Source organism: Stegodyphus dumicola, chromosome 9 (genome assembly GCF_044657685.1).
Source record: "Stegodyphus dumicola isolate Sdum_Otavi_A_Nest chromosome 9, ASM4465768v1".
Taxonomy (NCBI): Eukaryota; Metazoa; Arthropoda; class Arachnida; order Araneae; family Eresidae; genus Stegodyphus; species Stegodyphus dumicola.
Window position 1 is genome coordinate 80911871 of NC_140776.1, and position 23972 is coordinate 80935842.

Sequence of the window (23972 nt, forward strand, 5' to 3'; positions counted from 1 at the left end):
TGATCGATTTCCTATTTTTTAAAACTTTGACAAATTTTTGATTAACAAACTCAAGGATTTCAAACCGAGCAATGGCAACGTTGTTCAGAAAAAACATTTTTATCTCCAGCGCGTGAGTCTCTGTATCGGAAATTCTAAAGATATGCTCGTTTTAAAACTATTTTGCGATATTGCTGTTGCACTGGATCTTATGGTTTAAGTGCGAGGAACATGATATTTAATAAAGAAAGGTAACACACAAAATGTTAAAAAACTCCCCTTTGGACGTAATTTAAAATCTGAAACATTTCAGATTTTGTTTTTTTTTAAATATTTTTTTAATGATCTAAATACTATCCTATTAAACTGAAGGTTATAAAAATGAAGAGTGACCAAAGTAATTATAGATCTACCTAATAATATTGTTTAAATACCACTCTTCTTGAACAAATTAAAAAAGCCAGGACATACAAAGAGCTAAAGAAATAAACCATGCAGCCATCTTTTTCCAGCATTCAGCATATTATATGTTAACTTTAAATAATGTAAGTCAGTTATTTACACTTAAATGCCACTATTTTTTAGCTTTTAATCATCTGTCTTAGTAAAATATTAAAAAAGAAATATAGCATCTTATTTTACTGCTTGTATACTGCACTTATAGAAGTGACTCCTGACAGAGTTAATTTCCAGACAGATCAAGTAAATGCAGTGAAACTATTTTATCAATTAAAAATTTAGGAGAATTAGAACTAAAGTAAATACTTTTGTTTAAAATGTAACATGAACAATATATTAAAGAATGTACAACACCACTTTCCTAAAAAAATAATATATTAAATTTAACATTAAAATAATCTTTCAATGAATAATTTAAAACCATAGAATTAAACAACAAAATGTTCTTTACTCACATAAAAGAGTAGTTAAATGAATGAAAATATTAAAAAATAACATCAGTTCATATACATACAGCATGGCAGATGAAATAAATACTGCTGCTTCTGATATGAAATTTGGATATCCTATTTTAAAATTAATACAAGACCCTTAATATTTTAAATAATTTGACCATTAATGGAGGAAATAATGCTTTAAAACTGAGTAAAGGCACAAACTGCATGACTTTCTTTCTTCTCCTCCAACTTACATTATAAAGTCTTTAATCCGGACGTCCATAATCCGGAATGATCTACAATCCGGACCTCAAAGCTACAAACTTTCTGCGCATGCATAAACACATTATACATTTATGCATGCGCATAATACCTTTATGCTCATAATACATTTACGCATGCACATTTAATGAATAACAGACGGTATAAGCTAGGCTAAAATTATCTATTTCAGTTACTGTTGCAGATTGCGTTGTTCCTTAATCTTCTAATTGGATCCGGCTTATTATTTTTTGCAGACTGTTAGAGCAATTTTATAAAAAGTAAGCTTGAACTTTCGATTATGTCAAAAAGAGTTTCCAATTCTGAAGCTGCCAAAGCATCTACAAAGTGAAAGCATGTTTCAGGTGTATCGCTTCCGATAGTGAAGAAAGTGACAAAGAAGTTATTGAAAACGAAAAAATTTCTATTGACACATTAGTCGGTATTCTCCACACAGCAATTACGGGACTTGAACAGCGGAACTTTGTAACTGAACAAGAAATTATGTCTGTTTATAGAATTAAAGAGAAAGTATTAGCACATAAAACGAAGCAACTTAAACAACTTACATTGAAAGAAATGTTTAATAAAGTAAACAAATAAATACAGTCAAAAGTCTTTAATCCAGATGTCCATAATCTGGACCTCAAAGCTACAAAAGGGTTTTTCCAATTCTGGAGCTGCCATAGGATCTACAAAGTGAAAGCATGTTTCGATGTCCATTAAACAAAAAGTGGAATTGCTGCAAAAAATGGATAAAGGCATGAAGAAAGTGACAGAAAAGTGATTTGTTTCTCTAACCATTCCGAAATCTGTTTATCAATTTTACGCTGCTCTGTGGGAGGAAGGGGGGAAGCCACGGTGTGCAATGAACTGGAAGTTGATCTGTCAGCACTATCATTATCTTCAGGGCAGATGTTTTTATAGCTTATAATTCCTTACTAAATGTAGTGCTTCATCTCGATGTACTCCAATATGATTTAAATCAATTTCCTCATCATTATAAATAGCACGAATACACATGAGATAGTTTTCTGGTTGCAATTTTCTAATTTTGACTATGCGTAATGTATGCTTTACACATGTGCGCGTTGAAAGAAATGTTTAATAAAGTAAACAAATAAATATTAAGCTTTTTTTTTTTTTTTTTTGTAAATTTTGATGCCCTAGATCATAATTGCTCTTTATTTCATAAATTACGGTTTCATATTTTTAATTTTATAATTTCTGCATGCCATCTTACCAGATTTAAATTGATGATCTACAATCCAGAAAAACCCCTAATCCGGAATCACTGAAGTCCCGACAAGTCCGGATTAAAGACTTTGTACTGTAGTTCCAATTACAATAATGTAACAATGTTTTAGTCTTTTTTACAAACATATATCACTATAATAATTAATTTCACAGAATATATAAAGGGTGTTCAAAAAGTTATGAAATGACAATATGGGTATAACCCAAGTCTTTATGCACAAGTAATCACCACAGGCATGAGCACAACTATACCACTGTTTCAGATGAGCCAAAGGATTCCCTGTTCCCAGAATTTCTGTAGAAGCCAAACTTCCACTATGTCCTTCAGTTCATTGTCTGAGTTGAAGCACTTCCCTTTTAGATGTGTTTTTAGTGGACCAAACACATGGAAATCTCAGGGAGACATGTTCAGGGAGATGCTCAAGCTGATCCCACTTGAACTAGGCCATTACTTGTGTGGCCTTGGAAAAGTCTGAACATGCATTATCATGGAGCAAAATCACACTTGCCCCAAGCAGCACAGGCCATTTCTATTAAAGAACTTGTGTACGTTATGGAGTGTCTCACAGTATATATCATAGATAACATTTTTTCCATGCTCGAGGAACTTAATGAATATCGGACCACAGACATTGAGAAAGACGGTGAGCATCATCTTGCCTGCTAAGGGTACAGCTCTGAATTTTTTAGGGGGAGATGACGATGCATGGTTCCATTGCATGTTGGGTCACATTGGCTTCAAAAGATGGCACCAGCTCTCGTCACACATGATGATCCGCTCCAGGAAAGCAGGGTCTTCATGCTATCAGAACAGGTGTTGCCGTGTTTCCACACACAGTTCCTTATGCAGTTTGTTGAACTTTTTCAGAACCCACTGTGCACACATCTTTTGGTAACCCAAAATATCATGCGCAATATTCCACAATGTTCCAACATTGGCCCTCACCATCACTGCCAACATTCGCATTGTTACATGCTGATCATTTCTCACCAGATCGTTCACCTTGTTGAGGAGGTTGGCCATGATTACCATGTTTGCTGGCATGGTCTTGGGTCATTACTGAAACACTCCTGGCTTTAGCAAGAACAAGCACTCCATTTTCTCATTTTGTTGGACACACAGTCTCCCCGTATATGGCCACCATTTTGTGATGAATATCGGCTGGTTTAACAACTTCTACAATCAGACATTTTATAACACCCTGCTGCTCCTCAATTGTTGAATTTTACAATGTGAATGCTGTGATCTCCTCACACGTACCGCTACATCAATCGGATGAAACACACAACTGCCTGCTTCTCTCATGAGTCATGTGTGGGCACCCCACACTTGTGCACAACCAATGCTGGACACTATATTTGCATCCCTAGATATTCCACTTTGTTATACCAAAGCAGCATAGTCAAACTCCATTGTCAAATTCCAAGTCTCATTTGCAGCTTAAATCAGTTTGGTTGTTACAACGTTTCTTATCTTTTCATTTGAACACCTCTTGTATATCAAATTATATACAAGTAGCTCCTGTTTTTTTATAGTTCTCATTTCTCATTTTATTCATTTTTTAGAACTTTTAACTTTTTTTAAAAAAAAACAACTATAACCCATACGACCAAAGCTTAATTTCATTCTTTAGACCGTTTCGTACTTTTAAATAGAGGTTTTTGTTCTTTTGATGCAAAAACATTTTTATACATAAAGATGACAATTCACATTAGCGAAAATTCAAAAAATAATACGATATGTTTCTGATACATTTCAGCAACCAAACACTTTTGCAGCTTAAAAAGCAGTAGATTTGAATTATGACAACAATGTTCTAATTTTTCAAATAATAAGCAGATGCCTCTTTATAGAATAACATACACCAAAAATTAGGTTTTAAATTAAAACATACACATTTATTTTAGGATAACTGATTTTTCAGATTCTAGGAAATAAGAATATACCATAAACATTGAAATGAAACACTGAATATTTAGCTGAAAAGATCTGAAAACCTAGTAATGCAATACTACTAATACATCTTCATAAAAAAATAATATCTGTATGAATAATACCTTAGTATCAGCATTAAAAACTATTGGGGTGATAAGGCCAGCATCTGTGCTAACTGCAACACTCACATCAACACTGTTATACCTATGAATGAAATTAAACATATTTATCAATCTGAAGAGATGATGCAAAATTGTTATTTATTCCTCAACTGTTATAGTCAGAAGACTGAAATAATCAGTAGACAGATATAATGTATTTTTAATTATAGCATTTATAAATAGCCTGGACTTCAAATAATATGTTTTAACTTTTAATAGTAGTAACTTTTATTTAAAATGATAAATATATTTTTAGAAAAAGGTCTGTCTTCAAAAGTAATTTTTTATAATGACATATTTTCTGAAAATTCCATTCAAAATTTGTGAAAATTCATAGTAATAAAAGCAGAATAGTTTCAACACACTTATCAGAATTATACTTATCAGAATAGTTATACTTATCAAAATAGTTATTAGAATTTACTTAGCTCTTCAAACAGCTAAATTTGAGATTCTGAAAACAAGAATAGTATTTTCAAAATTAAAAAACATTTTATTTAATATTTCTTTAAAAAGAAGTATCAAGACAGTTTTACAATCTCTCTTCAACCATTGGTCAGTATATTTTGAAACATGGTATTTGGTTGAATTTTTTTACACATGGTATAAAAGAAACATCTTCCATTAAAAAAAAAATAAATAAAACAGTTTTCAGAAAGTGTGTTCTGATAAATCAATGTTCATGCATGATAAATTTCATGTATTCCAAAATCCATAAACTCAGTAATATATATCATAACCCATCCTTGTTTAAAATAAATATTTTATATAATTGTTATTATTTGTTTTTTCCCAATGGTATGTAACAATACACAAAACTATATCTGCAACAGAAGGAAGAAAAATGGAGGAATTAAGATCAAACTTTCACAGCATTACCACAACAGTATAACAATAAAATATGTGAGGACAGAAGACAAAGTGCACAATGTAAGAAAAATTATAACAAAAGTGTAGATAATTTTTAAAATGCCCTCATAACTTCTCTCACTTGGTTAGATTCTGATGCTTTTCTCACATAAATATCCATATCCAACATGAAATTTTAATACTACAAGTTAAATAAGTAGAATCAATGTTACGAACCACAAAATCAAAACTAAAGATAAATATTATCAAAAGGAAGAAATTTTGATATAGAGAAACTAATGCAAGAGAAGTTTCCTATTGTTATTTTCTGGCATTATGCTAGCCATCATCTTGAAATTCCTGTTTGTGATACAGTAAACAATACTTCATTTAAGAATGTTGGATAATTACAGAAATGCTATCGATTTTAGAACTGCAGTGTCTTAAAACTGGCAGAATTTTAAGCACTCACGGGATTTAGTCTAGCCTTTGCACTATTTCTTCAGAGTAGCATGACTCTTTATCCATCACTTATCCATCACTTTCAGGAGATATCAGAAGTAAAAGATCAGTGCCTTTTATAAAGGTCTTTTAAGAAAAACACCTCCATATAAGTTTGTTCTTGATATCACCATATGAGTCTGGTCTTACTTTCTATGTGATGCTGCACAATAACTTTTGAAATGAGTCCAGATTTACAAGATAGGAATATTTACTTGTACAAAGTATGCAAAAAATACAGAATACAGTTGAAAATTTAAAAAAAAGAATTAAAAATTCTGAGTTGTATTACAATATGCTTCTTCAAGGTTACAAAAACATGAAATTAAAGGGGCCAAGCTCCACATAAATGAAAGTGTTTGCTTGCATAGGTTCCAAGGATTGACCAGAAAAACCTGAGCTGATATTAATGGTATCAAACTCAGAAAGTTAGTTTGAAAAAGACTATTTTTGCAAGAAAATAAAGTCCTAGACATATTATTTCATCTAAAACACACTCTGGACATAATAACAATATCTTTCAGGGAAAGCAAAAGAGGGATCTTGCACAATCTTTACAGTAACTTTATCTCTGCTTGTGCAAAAAACTTCTGCACTAATGTTCATCAGGATTGTATGAATGCCTCTCACACAATTTAATCCTAAGAAATATGTCCACTCATGGCTATTTCGAGGTAGTAATTTTGCAGTTGATACCAAAAGCAACATAGAAAAAATTAGGGAATGTCAGAGAATATGGCAAAAGTGTGAAGAATGGTAATACAGAAAACTTGGTGAGTACTGAATTTTTTTTTTTTTTTCGTTCTAGGTAAAAAGGAGAGATTATAATTATTATATTTTAATTATGTTACACATCACTATATTACTTTATCATTTTAAAAAAAGAAACTTATATCTGCTTTTCTCTCCCTCACACATAATGAACTTTCTTATATTACTTTGGATCTGTGTACATGAAAACTAATATTAAAAAATCAAGAAAATAATTTTATTTCATCATTAAAATGTAATAGATTGTTATACAAAAAATACACATATTCTAATATGTGTCAAAGATTACTCTATTGTATATGAATTCATACAAAATTATGCTTCAACACAAACCCCTATCCTTTGTGTCCTTATTGAATATTTTATCTTCAGTAAAACTCTACAATAATGGTAGTCAATTTTTATACCTTCAAAGGCCAATCAGTGTTTTAGAGTCATGAGCAGCACATAACATACAAGGTTTAATAAATATACATTGGAATAATAAACACCAAATATGTCAAGACTCTTATGAGACTGATTATAAATAATCATTGTGTGAAGACAGTCTCAAAATCGTTAGAAATACAAAATATACACGAATTTGGATATCTGGCAAATGCTAACAATTTTTTTTTTAATTTATTCTGCTGGCTACCAAATAAATAAAATAATAAATAAAGAAAAATTTTAAAATTACAAAAGGCATAATAGATGCAATTTATCAGCTGGCCACTGTTCTATTATGCACGCAAGAGTACATTAACAGCTTAGTGATTAGCTAACATAATCTCAATTTCTAACATTTGCACTTCCTTCATCACAGATTTTTATGCTTCATGACCCAGCATGATAACATAACATAACATAACATTAGTGTCGCTTCCTTCTTATGAAAAGAAGGAAAAGAGCTTAGGCAATGTTCCCCATTGCTCTTCCACCGTTTGATCATTTAAGTCAAAGGTTTTAAATGGTAACTCCCGTGAAAGGTAAATAATAAATAAGTAGATAAGATTCCAAACTGATACCAAATATATAGTATCAGCAAAAGATCCCATCTCTAAATTCAGGGTGTCGGTTAAATCATTAAAACTTCCCAATTGGATGAAGAGCTGATTCAATCCCTCCCAAACCACCTAATGCAAACTCTTGACCAAACAATGGTGCGATGGTGAGTCTTAAAACATAAATAAATAAATTAAATTAAATAAGGAGGGCAGAGATACTTTATTAAGCCAAATGGCCAGGTGGTGTATAAAGATTTGATATCTATTTCCAAATTATATTCCAAAACACAGCTATGAGAGGGAAATCCCTGCATAGTTCCTTTTACAAAAAAAAAAAAAAAAAAAAAAAAAAAAAAAAGAACTCACAGGGCACATCAATGCTTGTTTCTTGTGGTTTCAAATTCACCTTACCTGTAAGTGTTTAGTATACATCAGAAACCCTATTTTGCCAGAGAGCCTTTTGTATACAAGGGCTTGATCAAAGCTAACAATTTGAATTACCGGTAACAATTTGAATTACCTGGAGTAAGTTAGTTCTACTGAGGTGTATGAGTTTACCTGATAAGTTAAGTGTACTGAGCACCAATCTAGAATGAGCACAGTCTGGTAGTTTAGACCATATATCATCATGTTTGTTCTTTATCCAGCTTCTTACTTTTTTTTTAACAGTTTGATATGAAACTGGGTAAAATGGTTCTGGGCCAGACATGGGTAATTGCGAAGTATCTTTAGCTACTTTATCAGCTAGTTCATTTCCAGCAAAATCACAATGGCCTGGGACCCAAACTAAACGAATGGTGTTATGGGCCTGAGCCAGAGAATTGAGATCTTGAGTACAGTTCAAGACACAGTTTTGTAACTTGACACGATTAGCCAGGACAAGGATGGCTGATTGGCTGTCAGAGAGAATATATATATTCTTATCAACTGTATTTTTAGTTAAGAGCTCCCTGGCAACCAGAACATCGGCTTGGAAAACAGTTGTTAGTTTACCAAGGTACAGATGAAATTTAAAGAAATCTCCAGATCCCTTGGTTCTTATAATAGCTCCAGCTCCTGTGAAGTTGAATTTTGATCCATCTGTGTAACATTCAACTGATCCTGTTAGAATTAGGTGAATTAGAGATTCTATCTCATTCCTTTTGGGTATATAAGTTGAGAATAGTTTATCTGGAACTATTGTTTTAGTAATTGCATCTTTGGGCATATAGATCATAGGGATCTCATTGCCCAAGTCCAGGCATATATCAATGTGTTTTTCCTACTCTATTCTTACTATTTCTGGCTTTTATGACCGAAACCTGTCCTTTGGCACCATGTGCATTTTTATTCAACCTATACATCGCTTTAATTGCTTCTCCGCTCAAGAATAATTTGAAGGGTGAAATTTGCAATAAAAATTCTAATGCAGCAGTAGGGGTACTGTTTAAAGCCCCAGTAATGCATAGGCAAGCAAGTCTTTGCACTTTTTGTAAAATGTTTAAATATGTGCTTTTGTTAATAACATTGATCCAGACCACTTAATCTGCAAGAAAGCACTGGCCAGATATGGCAGTATAAATCCATAGAGTAGATTTTGGGTTAAGGCCCCATTGTTTACCAACGATTCGCCAGCAAAGTACTAGTATATTTGTCGCTGTTTGTGCCTTTTCTTTTATATGGGTGATCCATGTGAGTTTACTGTCCAGGTAACATCCTAGGTATTTAACGCATTCCTTATGTCTGATAATCTGGTTACCCAAATGCAAATCTGCTAGTTTCCATTTCCTTTTCCACGTGAAAACTATGACCTCTGATTTTTCAGCAGAGAAAGATAGGCCATTTGTTTCACCCCAGTGCGATAGACCCAGCATGATACACAGTTTTATTATTTAAACAAATTTAAATAGTGGTTTTATTATTTAAACTCCTAAAATGCTGAATATGTGAACATTCCAGACAATTGAGCAAGCAAGAATGTGTAAGTCATGGTAGAAAACCCAAATGGGTGTACAGTCTAAATTTACAATCTAAAATTATCAAAAGCTATCTTATCTGTTATCAACTTGAATTTCAAAAGCCTGCATTTAAAATTATACACAATTTCAGCGGGAAAAGTGCATTTCATTTTTATGCTTCATGACCCAACATGATACATATAAATAGTGCAAACTCCTAAAATGCTGAATATCGAATTTGTAAATAAATGCATTTCAGATATAAAACTTCATATATTTGATAGGCCTTAAACATATGAGAGTTGAAACATCTTATTTGATTATGAAATTTCACTGAACCATGAAAGATAGGAGAGATGCTGCCAAACTTGTACCCATCATTGTAGCAGAAAAACCAAGTATTTAATAGAAAGACAACATTAAGCAAATACAAAGTTAAACTACATGACTTAACTCACATATTTCATCACAAAAGCAGAAACTTGTAAGAAGTTTCTTCAGTGATTGCATCAGATTTTAGTATACCATTTTTACAAGGACTACTTTTTTTAGGAATGCATCAACTTAATTATTTTTTTTCACTTGAAACAAAGAGGTGCCCCTCTATAAATCTTGGCAAGGTATGAAAGGGATGCAAGTTTATACATAAGTGGAATTTCAATAAAGATTTTTTTATTTATCTCATAGAATATGGATTACAAATTATAATTCCTTAATTGCTGTCAACACCAATAAATGCAACCTTTTTGTGGATAATTTATATGTCTTTTACCAGAAAGACAACTATTTCAGCAAAATCAATTGATAAGATGATAAACCAAATGCTTGCCCACCTGCTGTCTAAGTTAGCAAATTCAAGAGAAATATACCATTATGCCTTACTTTTATATACTTTTTTTGCCTTCCTCAAATTCCTTTTTGCAAGACAGAACTTGCTATAACTTTGATCAGCTTCAATAGCAGCACCCATAAAATGAAGCTTGTAAATTTCAATGAAAAATTAAATACAAATATTTAAATTATGCAATTAATTCAAAGTTTATTTCATCTTACTGTCTGATAAAAGTCTCTTGCCATGATGAATTCACAGCAGGAACCTTCTTGCATGCTAAGGCAGCTGCTTTCACAATAAAATCGTTCACTGATAATTTTATTCCATCTTTGCTTAACATGTCATTCAAATCCATTCTTAACCTAAAAATAGAACATAAATTACAACATGCAACAAATCAGAAGTAGAGAGTAAAAATAAACATATTCCAAAGTTTGTAAGGAATATTGTATGAAAAGTAACCTTGAAGTACATTACAGTCCTTTCACTTAATTTTATACCATATAATTGAACTCTTTAGAAACTGACATAAACTTTCTGATTATACAAATTTTCACGATTTAAAAAAAAAAAAAAAAAAAAGATAGATAGATAGATAAAAAAGACAGGAAGAAAGAAAAAGGAGCATCTATAAATCACTGATGGAAAAACAGAATAGAAACAACCACCTACATTAATACTTTAATATAAATACTGTACAATTAAAACATATATCAAACGCCAAGATTTTTAAAACTTTGTTTAATAATCATTTATTTGCAATTTATTTTCCTTCATACTATATTTCATTTAAATAAAATACATTTTACAAAATAAGTGATTATGCAATTTAAACCTAGACTACACATCAGATCTATTTTTAATAACATTTTAATAATCATGGTGTTTATTTAATAGTTTCTTTTCTCCGTATTTAAGTAAAACACATCTTAAAAGTTTAAAATTATTATACAAATAACTTCAACACTTTAAAATTCTCCAAATAAATTTTACATTAAAAATTACACTTTAAAAAATACTCAAAAATGTAAAAGGTGAAAGTTATAAAGTCTTGTGGGGGGGAGGACACAATCAACAAAAAGGAAATACAGAGAAAATAAATAACTTGGAATGTTACTTTGTTTGGAACTAAAGAATAAATTATATGTTCTGAAGCAACCACAGACAAATGTTAATTCAGATCTTAAATGAAATAACTGCTTATCAAATTTCAAATGAAATAATTGCAGACATATGCTTTTCTTACACATAAGTACTGCCAGAAACAATGCAAATTATACTGCATGCAAATTACACTGCATGAAAAGAAATGGAATAAAACTCCATATGAAACTAAAAGGAACAACAGGTATTTTGGAAAGAAAGGAGAATAATGCATGCATGATATGTAAGTAAAATACTCACAGGTTCTAACATATGTGATCACTAACTGCGAGATTAAAAGAATTTTAAGAACTGGTTTATTGCCTAAATAATCTATAAATATAGATATTAAATAGAGATAAAGCTTAAATAAATTCAAAATTTAATTTTAGTAAATGTTTCACAGGTTTAAAAATATTTTAGGGGCCAGATCTCTGCACCACTGTGAACTGATTGAAAGTTACCATTATTGGAGCAAAAAACAGTGCAGTGGTAAACATTTTAATATTGAAATAAACATTGTTTAAACTAGTTGAAAAAACAAACTCGACAAAAATATATGCCTTAGGTTGATTCCATCTGTCTATTGCAACATGTTTCTAATCATTAATGCTTTCTTTGAAACACATATTTTCTTTTGTTTGATTTTATAAGTTATTAGATTTGGCAGATATTCATTCTTCAGATATCCTCAAAGCCAAAAGTCACACAGTTTTAAGTCAGAACAGTGTGGCAGTCATGCTGTTGGAAAATGGTGGCTTTTGATTCTATCATCTCTGAAATGAGCAGTCAGCAGCTGCTTCACAGGAATAGCAATGTGCGGATGAGTGCCATCTTGCATGAATATTGTTCGATCCACACACTGACGTTGCTGAAAGGCCAGAAGAACATGGTTACGCAAACAATTTTGCGTATCTGCAGAACCTTGTAAATGGAAATTAGCTCCGTCAGACCACTGTATGTTCCAAGGCCATTCATTATTCCCTTTTCGTCTGGACAAGAAATTGTAGTGCAAATGATTCACGTGTTTCCAGGTCAGGAGGTAGCAACTGCTGCACATGAGTTATACTGATAACAGTGAAAGATGTTCCGCAGGACTTTATGCACTCTGCTGATAGGCATATCCAACATTTGGCCAATTCCCGGTGCAGTGCTGATTCCTGCATCACTGGTTGTTATTTCTGGCAATGCTGTGGCCACATTTTCCACCACCGAAATTGGTTTTCATCCTCTACCACTTTCACGTCAAATGAACTGGTCTCTTCGAATTTATCTATCACTTTTTGCAGGCCATATGTGGTCATTGGGCTGGATTTTATGTCTTTTCATGTCCAGAGCTTCCTGATATCTGTCAATGCACAATCACTATTCTGACAGGAAAGCTTTAGGAGAAGAGCATGATCCTTTTTCATCAGAGTCATGATGAAGCACTCAGGCAAAATGTTATGTCTGTCATTAGTGCTCTGCATTTTATCTTAGCCATGTCTGCAGAGCGCATGTTACGTCTTAGTAATTTACATGTCAACAGCAATGTGAACCCTGACAGTGCCATCTATTGGCATATTTTGAAACTACTTTTTTTCCTTCTCCAAACAAAATTCCATCCCTCATTATTGTTCTAGTAAAATATCATGTCATTATGACAAGTAGTTTGAAAGTTGTTCTGGGTCATTGTTCAACTCATGGCCATTGTTCTGGGTCCCAGTTACATCTAACTTTAGAGCGTACTAAGCAATATTTGAAATTAGCTATGCTAAAATATGGCTTATAATGCAGCTCTCTCATTTAAAAATCCAAACTTTGCAACTACCATGTGTGCTGATTTTGCAAATGATGTGATGTGTGCAAATGTGCCGATTTTGCATGCAGAAATGAAAAAGTTTTTGCAATTGTTTTCGGTTGTTCCATATAATTTTTTTCATGACTCAAACTATGAAGTGAACCTTACTTGATTATGCAAATATAATTCCAAAGCCTTCTGCTTCATAATAACATCATCCACATTTGAAAATGTATTTCTTACACAAAAAACTTCAGAAAAATATTTTTCCATAATGCATGCAACTTATCACATCACTTCTTTTAAATTCCTGACCTGATTCCCCTTCCTTTTTGCATTATAAAGTTTGTTATGATGTCTCTTTATATGCTTAATTTATTTTACACCCATTTCAGCATATAGTGTTGAACCAGTGGGCTAATCTATTACTGCCCAGGGCTATATGCATATTTTTTGACATACAATGTATACTGACTATGCAAATATGTAATATTATTAATAAAATTTGTCTTTTTATTATTTGTATATCTTAGCTGTTGATTTACAAAACAAAAATGGAATAGTTTTAGCTAGCTTAAATGCATGGGTATCCTTCATACTACATACTGCAACAATAAGTATGAATTATAGCTAAAATGTTATAGGTTAAAAATCATAAAATATCATAAAAATCAATGCAACATCATAAAAAGTGTAATATATCAAAGAAAACATAAACGATTGCACAATAGTATGTATACAGCTTCAGTGTTAACATACCGTAATATCCTATCCATTTTAATATCTACAGAAAGATAATAATGGGGAATAGTCTGCTTTGACTGTAACAACCGCCGAGCTATAACCTAAATGAGAAATTAAAATAATTTTCAAAAAGATTATAATTAGATTAAAAACTATTCATACACAAGACCTATTTTAATGAATAAAATTATTTTTCAAAGTCAAAAAAAATTTAAATCTGAAAATTTCAGACTGCAATTCATCAGTTAGATAAAAGTTAAATTGATTAGTTAAATAAAGGTCAAACACCCAAAAGAACAGTTACTATTAAACATTTAAAAAAAATGAACAATATTAAAAAATGTAAAACACCATAAAAAAATTCATGCACTTGCTAGATAACATATGATATTCTTTTCCTAATGTTAAAAAAGCTGCAAATATTCATAAAAATTATCAGTTGGATATCCTATAGATACAATGCATTTTAATTTATATCAATCATATAGATTATTAAAAAATTAAGATTTAGATTGCTATTAGGAAATGCAATTATTGCTTTTAAAACACAATATTTGAATTAATGGTAGCCTGATTAAACCTGAAAGATAAATTAAAGATCTTATGCTATGCTGAGAAGCAACATGCTGAGGATCAGCTATGCATGAGGCAGCATGGAAGATAAATTGAAAGTTTTATGTTTTGCACAATGGGCACACTTGTTGAGGCATGACAAATGTTACTTACAGTTTCTTTCTTTCATTCCCCTCCTTTCTTTTTTTAATCCATCAATTTTTTAGGTATGATTGCATCTAAGGATTTTTTGTGTGGGCAATAACTTAATAATACCCCTTTCACATAATTAAGAATAACTGATACAAACTCTTTATATAATGCTTATGTATATATGTATACCTGTCGCATATTAGTCATAGGTATATCCACAAAGGGAGCAGATGACACAACAGGAGCAGCTGCAGTAGTTGGCATAGCACCAGCTAAATCTTGAGCCCTTATACGACCTCCAGGTCCTGAGCCTTGAACACTCTGTTCAATTTATTAAAATGCATGAATCATAACATAGTTTTATAATGGTATTACTTTCTTAAAAACCATACTTACCCATTTACAGTTAGACAAAATAGAAAAAGCAAACAATTCAGTATTAAAGCATATAATATATGGTGCTAGAAACATTTTTTATTAATTGTTAGTAAAATATTCATAAAAATTAAGAATTAAGGATATTATAAATCCTATTAAAGGTATTGTAAATTATATCAATTAGGTAACTTCTGAAAATAAAATAAAGGAATTAATTATTAAGAAGTATATTTCTTGTATTTAATATCTCTCAGGATGGCAGTGCTTGCTAAGCTATATGGCTGATAAATGCTCTCGTAACATAATGCAATGCAGTGTACAGACCCAAGAAATTGGAAAGATTCTACTATAAATAATTTTAATACCAAAAAAATTATTTTGTGAAGATGGTGAAACTTAAATGACTGTTTACTGAGTTATTATAAAGAGATCTTGATCAACTTACTCAAATATAAACTTATCAAATTTACTCATTTCATTATTATAATGTACAAACGTAATTAAAAATCAAATATATCATAATTTATTATATTTTTTATTTAATTTATTTGGCTTGTTTTAATCCCAGACATTTCCACACAAGCTTTCTCTCTCTTTAATCAAACAGTATTTAATTATTATTGATTTTCTTCTGGTCTATACCAGCATAAAGGAGACTTTTTCACCGCCTACAAAAAGCTTCCTGTCTATGGACAGATGACCTTATGTAAAACTTTCAAAAGATAATTAATAAATACTCGTGTTATACATGATTGCTTATTTAGCTAATTATGGCAAAGTTCATAAAAAAAATATCAGCCTCAGAAGGGATCCTTTATGTGGGACATTTTAAAGAAAATTGCTTTGTATTCATTCATGGGGAGGGATTACAATTAGGAAAATACAAAGTCATGCAGTGAGAACGAAATGTATGGCAAATGCTAGGCTCCTGAATCTTATTAAATTGGCCCCTGTTACTTAAAACTCCATAATAAATATAATAACAACAAACTCTTTGAAAATATAGAATGTTTTCTTTTAACAATGTCCCTATTATAAAAAAACAATATATATATATATATATATATATATAGAAGTAATGCATGAAAGGTAATTTATAATTAGATAAGTGTTTAGCTAAAATCATAAGCTGCATAATAACTATACTCATGAAAATTTTCATTTACAGAAACAGTACTTAACAGTAGGTTTTGCTAAATGTGCAGTTAATGTTTTCATTCAAATACTGTTATCAAATGGCAAAGGTTCTGGCTATTTGCATAACAGAAACATAGAAAATACATCACTTATTGTGATCAACAGTTTGCTTAATATGATCCAAATATTATAGAATAATTTTTTTTTTTAATTGAAGTAAAGTCACCAAGTAAAAGACAAAGTCACCAGAATAAGTTAAAAACAGATGCAGAGTGACAGGGAAATGCTCCCAAGTAAGGAATTAAGTCAACAAATAGCTTAGTTTTGATTTTAGTCACATTGATGTAGCGAAGGAGGAGACAAGGGGGATGCCCTGGGTGCCGCTCGCAGAGAGGCGCCAAATGGTCTCCAAACAAGATTTTCATCATGTCACTGTGGTTTTTTCGGGATGGGGGGGCCAAAAAGGTATTTTGCCTCGGGCTACAGTTATGCTCGCTACTCCCCTGTTTAGTCAAAACATTTCAAACGAAGCAAAAAAATTTGATGTAAATTTTTAATTACTCTATCGATTTTGAGGACAATCAAACATAGGTCCCTCTTCTTCAAGGGTAAAAAAAAATTTAGCCCTGCTAAAAGAAGTTATATTTTTATCTCATTTAAAATTTTACATTGGCATGTTCTCTTCCAATAAAGGTGCCCTCTGAATATTAAGATTAGGGATATGGAATCAATCAAATAAGTTCCACAAATGTTATAAAATATTCATAAATGAACTTTTGCATTAAAGACATTATTAACAGTTGACAAAAAGTTTTTGCATTTTTCTAATTGAAATGCCTTAAAAGTATCTATTTATATATTTCTAGTTATTATTACATTAGTTAAATTCCATTACTATTTTTCAAAGGATTTTTTTATTGTTTCATGTTAACAAAATAGCTGTGGTCAAACATGATCCGATTAAATGGTGCCTACCATATATCTGAAATGATTACCACATAATGCAGATAAAATTTGTAGCAAAAATCGTATGATCACATACATTTGCCCTTGGATTAGTTCAAGATAATCTATATCATACCTTGAAATACACAGATCAGAAAATATGACAATTTTAAAAAATGTTTTGGTAATATGCACATATTAAAAACATTTAGTATTTAATTAAATTCATTCTTCATAATTTCTGCAAAAACTGCTCAAATGTGAAATAGAATTTTATTCTACTTCATTAAATACAAACTGTTCATTAAAAGCAAACTGTTCCTAAACAAAGTCTCTTAATGCACAGTATACTCAATAACCTGTTACGCATATCTCATGTAGGTTTAGGCTAAGATTTAAGTATTACAACACAATAAACACAAACAATGGATATACTGATTCCTCATTCCATAAACAATTTTTTTTAGATATCATCTAGGTACTATCCAATACATTAAGAGGATAATACACAGAAATATACAAACAACTGCTTAATGTATCAAGAGGAAATAGACAAATTCTTCAAAAATCATCATCTCAATCTGCCATCAAGCATTCACTTTTCAATCTGTCATCAAGCATTCAATTTTCAATCTGCCATCAAGCATGATATCATTCTGAATAATGACACGAGTTGCCTAATTATCCCATAAGCAAATATTCACAGTAATACCCTCATATTCAAATGCTCAAGGTAATTTTAAATTTAGTATTAATACAATAATGTATAATGATGGTAGCAGAATTGAAGGGTTTCCCTTAGTTTGCATAACCAATTATTTTAGCTTGGTATCTTTCCTGAAATTCTCATTTTCCCCCTCATATTTCCTCGCCAAGATGCAATTTAAAATTAAGTGATGAATATATAAAAACAGATGAAATTGGCAGTTTATTCAAAGCGTGATTTCGCTAGCCAGCAAATGTTACTATTTTGTCCTTGCTGTTGTTACCTGAGTTGCTAATATGTCTTTTGGTCATTTATTTATAATATATCACCGGGTAGGTTGATAAGTCAGTTTATTAGCCTTAAACTAAATTGTTAGTCCAGCACTACTATTCAATCTTTGAATTTATTGTTAAATCATTCTTAATTTCCACTGCAAGTAATCAGTGTTATTGTAAACATGAAGTATGTGTATTCAAAAGTTTGATGAATAATAAAGGGTTTATTTTACCATTCTTCTGTGCTGGTATAATTCATGCCTGTGTGAGAAGTCCCCAGTTTTCTTGTAAGATCACATTAACTTTGATACCAAAGAAAGTTACAACTTACAAGCGCTCCTTATGCTGCATGTGACAAAAGCCTTTGACTGTGTCTGGCATCAGGGGCTTGTTTTCAAGCTCATCAACCTTGGATTGCCTAGAGAATTAATTCTCCTGATTTATTCCTTTCTGCAACATTGCAAGTTCGTCTCACTAGGCAATGAAACCTCTACTCTGAGACCTATAAGATCTAGTGTCCCACAGGGAAGCATCCTCGGACCAGTTCTTTACCTGTTTTATATCTCGGAGTTTCCTCATCCTGGACTTGACAATTACTCTCTTCTTGCATGCTACGCCGATGATATGGTGATAGATATCAAGTCTATAAATGGTAATCATGCAATTGATAAAATGCAAGATTTTCTTTACACTGTAGGGGAATGGTGCACCAATTGGAGAGTTAAAATTAACACCAGTAAGTCTCAGCTTTTAATCCTTCACAAAAACAAAAAAATGCACCAAGTTTAAAGAACTTTTCGTTTTCAAGAGCCTGTTCCATTAGTTACAAAAGCCAAATGCCTAGGAATGATTCTTAACCATAATCTCACTTGGACCAACCATATTAAGAATTTTAAAAATAAAGCAATTGGAATTATGTGCAGATTTCTTCCAGTAATTGGAAAATTTTCTAGCCTTAGCCCAAGAGACACATTTATACTACTTGTATCCGACCTATTCTTTGTTATGCATCTCCAGCTTGGAATACTGCCTCTCCTAATCAATTACATCAACTTCAAATAGTGCAGAATAAATTTGTTCATATTATCACTGATGCTGACTTTCTCATCCAAAATGAATTTCTTCATAGAGATCTTAATCTTGAAACCATCACAGAATTTATTAAAAGAACAAATGAGAAATTCTTCTCTAAAGCTGTCCAATGCGACTATGTGAACTATTATTTCCAAGTCTTCAACTACAAAATACTCAATGAAGACCACAACATAAGACCACTTGCTGCTCACACCTTCATGGGATGAAACTTCTGCTTCTTCTCTTGCTCCTCAATTGGAGGCTGTAATTTCTTTCATTTTATCTGATAAAGACAGTGCTGTACTATAAGTTGTTTGGATTGCTAGTGTGATGTTGTAATAATCGTTGTGTGTTGATTTTCTGTTGTTTGGGTTGAATTTGTATAGTTTTATAGTAGTATTGAACTTTTCTTGTTGTTGTATAACATTTTGAACCATGTTTTGCATTTGTCATTTCTCTGAATTGTCAAGGATCCATTCGGATTTTCTTCATCTTGACAAGTTCCGTTCACCTGCTAGATGCCTTTGGCCTTTTTCTTTTTGATACCCCTCTCACTTTTCCTTTCTCCGTTTTCTCATCCAAGATGTTTTCTGTTTCCTGAATTCATTATGTCATGTGCCCTTGGGCTTAATTTAAGAAATCAGCAATGTTGCACCTGCAATAGCTCGGTAATATAGAACTGTCTAAGTCTACAACTTACAAGTGGCACTCAACGTTGGGCATTGAACTCTGTATATTATAATTTAGACTTGGTTCTGCCGGTTGGTAAAAAATCCACTACTGAGATAGAATTGAGAATGGCTGCTTTGCCCACTATTGGAGAAAGATTTCCAACAATGCACTGGTTGCATGTGTACACCAATGGTTCTGCTTTATGAGCTAACAGGAATGCTGGTGCAGGAGTTACTCTTGGCACTTTAGCAAGGCCGTTGCTGCAAATTTACGAAGTATAATGCTGAAGTGGCTGTTGTCCAACTGACCTTGACTGAAATCAGTAAAATAAATTATCATAACATTGTGATATTTATTAACTCACAGGCCACTAATTAAAGCAATTTCTTCAGTCATAATTTCAAAACAATGGGTTTGTTCTCAATTGTCAGCTAGTGGTAAATTCTCTAATAAATAATCGTCACAATGTTACTCTGCAGTGGATCCTACGTCATTGTAGAATCACGGGTAATAAGCTTGCCGACACTCTGGCCAAGGCTGGATCTGTCCTTCCTCAACCAAATCCTCTTGTTTGCTATCAAAGTGCTAAGAGAATCATTGCAGCCAGATGTGGAGCTCATCTTCAACAGAAGTATGGGGACTATACGAAGGGAAAGATTTGAAGTTCCCTGATGGAGAACCCCATTCCTTGCAACCTACTTACACCTGTTGGTGTCACTAACTTTAGATTAAAAACTGGACACAACTACCTCATGAAACACCTACACAGATTTGGTTTTGAAGACTCTTGATCTTGCCCATTATGCGATATTGACGACATGTGCGGTGACCATTTGGACACTTGTTCTGGACTTAATGATCTGGCAATGGCTAATACGGTCAAAATTATTCTGCTCTTTTTAATGTTTCTGTACTGTATTGGGCTACCTGTCACAGACTAATGACTGTCATGTCATGCCTTAGTCTGGCATAGGATAAAAATTATAATAATGTAGATAGAAAACATTTCTCAAAAAAAAATTTTTTTTGAACATAATACAGTCAAAAGTCGTTAATCCGGACTCGTCGGGACTTCGGCGATTCCGGATTATTGATTTTTCCGGATTATAGATCATCAGTTTAAATCTCGTAAGATGGCATGCAGAAATTCTAAAATTAAAAATATGAAACCGTAATTTATGAAATAAAGAACAATTATGATCTAAAGGGTATCAAAATTTGCAAAAAGAAAAAGCTTAATATTTATTTGTTTACTTTATTAAACATTTCTTTCAATGTAAGTTGTTTAAGTTTTGCTTCGTTTCATGTGATAATACTTTCTCTTTAATTCTATTAAACAGACATAATTTCTTGTTCAGTTACAAAGTTACGCTGTTCAAGTCCTATAATTGCTGTGTCGAGAACACCGACTAATTTGTCAATCGAAATTTTTTCGTTTTCAATAACCTCTGTTACTTTCTTCGCTATCAAAAGCGAATTATAATGACGAGGAACTTGTTTTAAATCATATCAAAGACGGAGCATATCGAGATGAAATACTACATTTGGTAAGGAATTATAAGCCAAATAAAATGAAAACATCTGCGCTGAAGATAAAGATAGTGTTGACAGATCAACTTCCAATTCATTACGCGCCCGCCGCGCGGCGATCCCCCCGCCGAGCAGCGTGAAATTGATAAACAGATTTCGGATTTCAAAACATACTTTCGCTTTAGATCCTTTACATATTAACAAATATATATCGGAAATTCTATTTGATATAATCGAAAGTTTAAGCTTACTTTTATAAAATTGCTCTTACAGTCTGCAAAAAATAATAAGCCGGATCCAATTCGAAAATTAAGGAACGCAATCATCAACATTAACTGAAATAGATAATTAGACAATTTTAGCTTATACGTCCATTATAATAAAACGCGCACGCGAAAACGTATTCTGCACTTGCGCACACTCATATGCGCAGTCGTAAAGGGTCTTACGCGCACGGGTAAACGCCTATGCGCATGTGTCAACGCGGCGCATGCGCAGAAAGTTTTTAGTTTTGAGGTCCGGATTATAGATCATTCCGAATTATGGGTGTCCGAATTAACGACTTTTGACTGTAGTATGATAAGGAAAAAGAAATCCTTTCTTCTTAAGAAACTATACTTTAACAGGTACTTATGTATTATCCTGACAACCACTTGTCGTGATTTTGGCAATGGCTGCCTATGGCCAACTGTTACCGTGAAATTCTAAAATACACATTGATCCATAATTGGTGCTAAATCACACTACTTGGCCAGTCAATGGGATAGTACTTAAGTACCCATTTACAATTCAGATAACAATATAATATTTAACAAATACTCACAGATAAATCCAGACCTTTTTCAGTAGCTAGAGTTTTTGCAAAGGGACTTGCAAATATCCGTTGGGCTCCAGTTTGGGTTCCTAATATTGGCTGAGAAGGAGGGGCAGAAGAAGGAGGAGGAGTTGATGGAATAAGAGATGGTGCAGGAGGAGGTGCTGGAGGAGCAGCAGGTGGTTTGGCAGTCACAGGTTTCACTGGTTCCCCAGTATCCACAAAATCTTTAAACTTTACTACATCTCCTTCATTTGTGACTATGATACACAGAAGTTTACCCAATGGCACATCTTTAGAGCCAGCAGGCACCAGAATTTTGGCCAGGTAACCTTCTTCTGGAGTTTCAAAGCCCATAGTGGCTTTATCAGTTTCAATTTCTGCTAACAGATCACCCTCATTTAATTTGTCACCTTCTTTCTTTTCCCATGAAACAATAGTTCCCATTTCCATAGTAGGAGAAAGGGCTGGCAGAGGTACACGATGATGTGGTGGCAAGTCATTACCTTATAAAAATATTTATGAAAGTTTAAAAATCATTAAGCAAGCAACCATGAAATTTAATTAAGTAAACTGGATTTTTAATTAAATCAACTTATACAGGGTTCGTACACATTTCTGCACATGGAAATTAAGTACTTTTAAGGACCATTAATGGAAAAAATTAAGGACCTATGAGCAAATGGAAACTGAATAAATTCAATTAAAAATATTATTCTATGCCCGATTTTTACTTTTGTAATACCATCCTAAAAATAAAATAGATCCCTAAGTAGTATGCATTATTATTAAACATGAATTAACTAACATAATTATTAATAAGTTTGAGAATAAAATAAATTTCATGCAGTTTATCAAGTAGCATTAAATATTTTACACTTATAATAGTTGGGCATATTTAAAAGAAGATAAGTGACATTTACGTTTTATTAATAGTTAGCTATATGCTTTTTTTTTTTTTTTTTTTTTTTTTTTTTTTTTTTTTTAATGTCTCATTTTGTCAATACTTGGTCAGTCTAGAGGTTTAGCAAATAGTAGGGAGATTTTATGTCAAACGGCATAGGTTAAAATGAGAAGTGAGATCATAATCAGCATGATTCATGACAAAAGACTGAATGTTGTCCCTCTGCTGCTTGTCTATAGCTGCTGCTTGTCTACCTGCTGATTGGAACAAACCTGAAAAGCCTGATGTAGGCACAGTTGGCAAGTGTTGAAAGTTAGTCAAGCTCTACTTAATGCAGTTAATGTCATAGCTTTGTCTAGAGTTCCAGGGGTTGTAACCCAGTTAATATACTTTAAGGCCATAGCCATTAAATAATAATAATGGCATTGGCCATTAAAGCGCCAGAGGTGATAATTTGTTTTATATATAAGTCTCAAGTAGATGCAAAGAATAAGTTTTACTTGATGGTGTTGATGGTTATTTGATGGGTGATGGTTACTTGATGGGTTCTCCACACAAAGGATTTGGAGATTGGATTCCCTAAAAACCCCACTCGCCGTTTAAAAGGGGGAGTATATACGGGTATTTCTCCCACTTTCTTGACAACCCTTTGTGGTGCAGTGGTTTGCACACTGGTAATGGTATTCCAGAGGTCCGCGGTTCGATTCCTGGCAAAGGCGCAGTTAATTTTTTATCTTTCCTGCTTTCAAAAATACCTAATGTCTCTACAAGCCTTCCCAAACATTTTGGCTAGTTTATA

General features: G+C 32.4%; 1 protein-coding gene across 1 annotated transcript in view; it reads right to left on the reverse strand.

Moving 5' to 3' along the window:
* The window catches only part of muc (dihydrolipoamide S-acetyltransferase muc), a 79289-nt gene that overhangs the window by 41683 nt on the left and 13634 nt on the right, over positions 1–23972 (reverse strand). Inside the window, exons 3-7 of the mRNA XM_085823673.1 lie at positions 22279–22775; positions 14928–15059; positions 14049–14134; positions 10588–10728; positions 4452–4533 (exon numbers count right to left, since the gene is read on the reverse strand). Coding sequence (XP_085679799.1) covers positions 4452–4533; positions 10588–10728; positions 14049–14134; positions 14928–15059; positions 22279–22775 — 938 coding nt within the window. The remainder of the gene's footprint in view (positions 1–4451; positions 4534–10587; positions 10729–14048; positions 14135–14927; positions 15060–22278; positions 22776–23972) is intronic.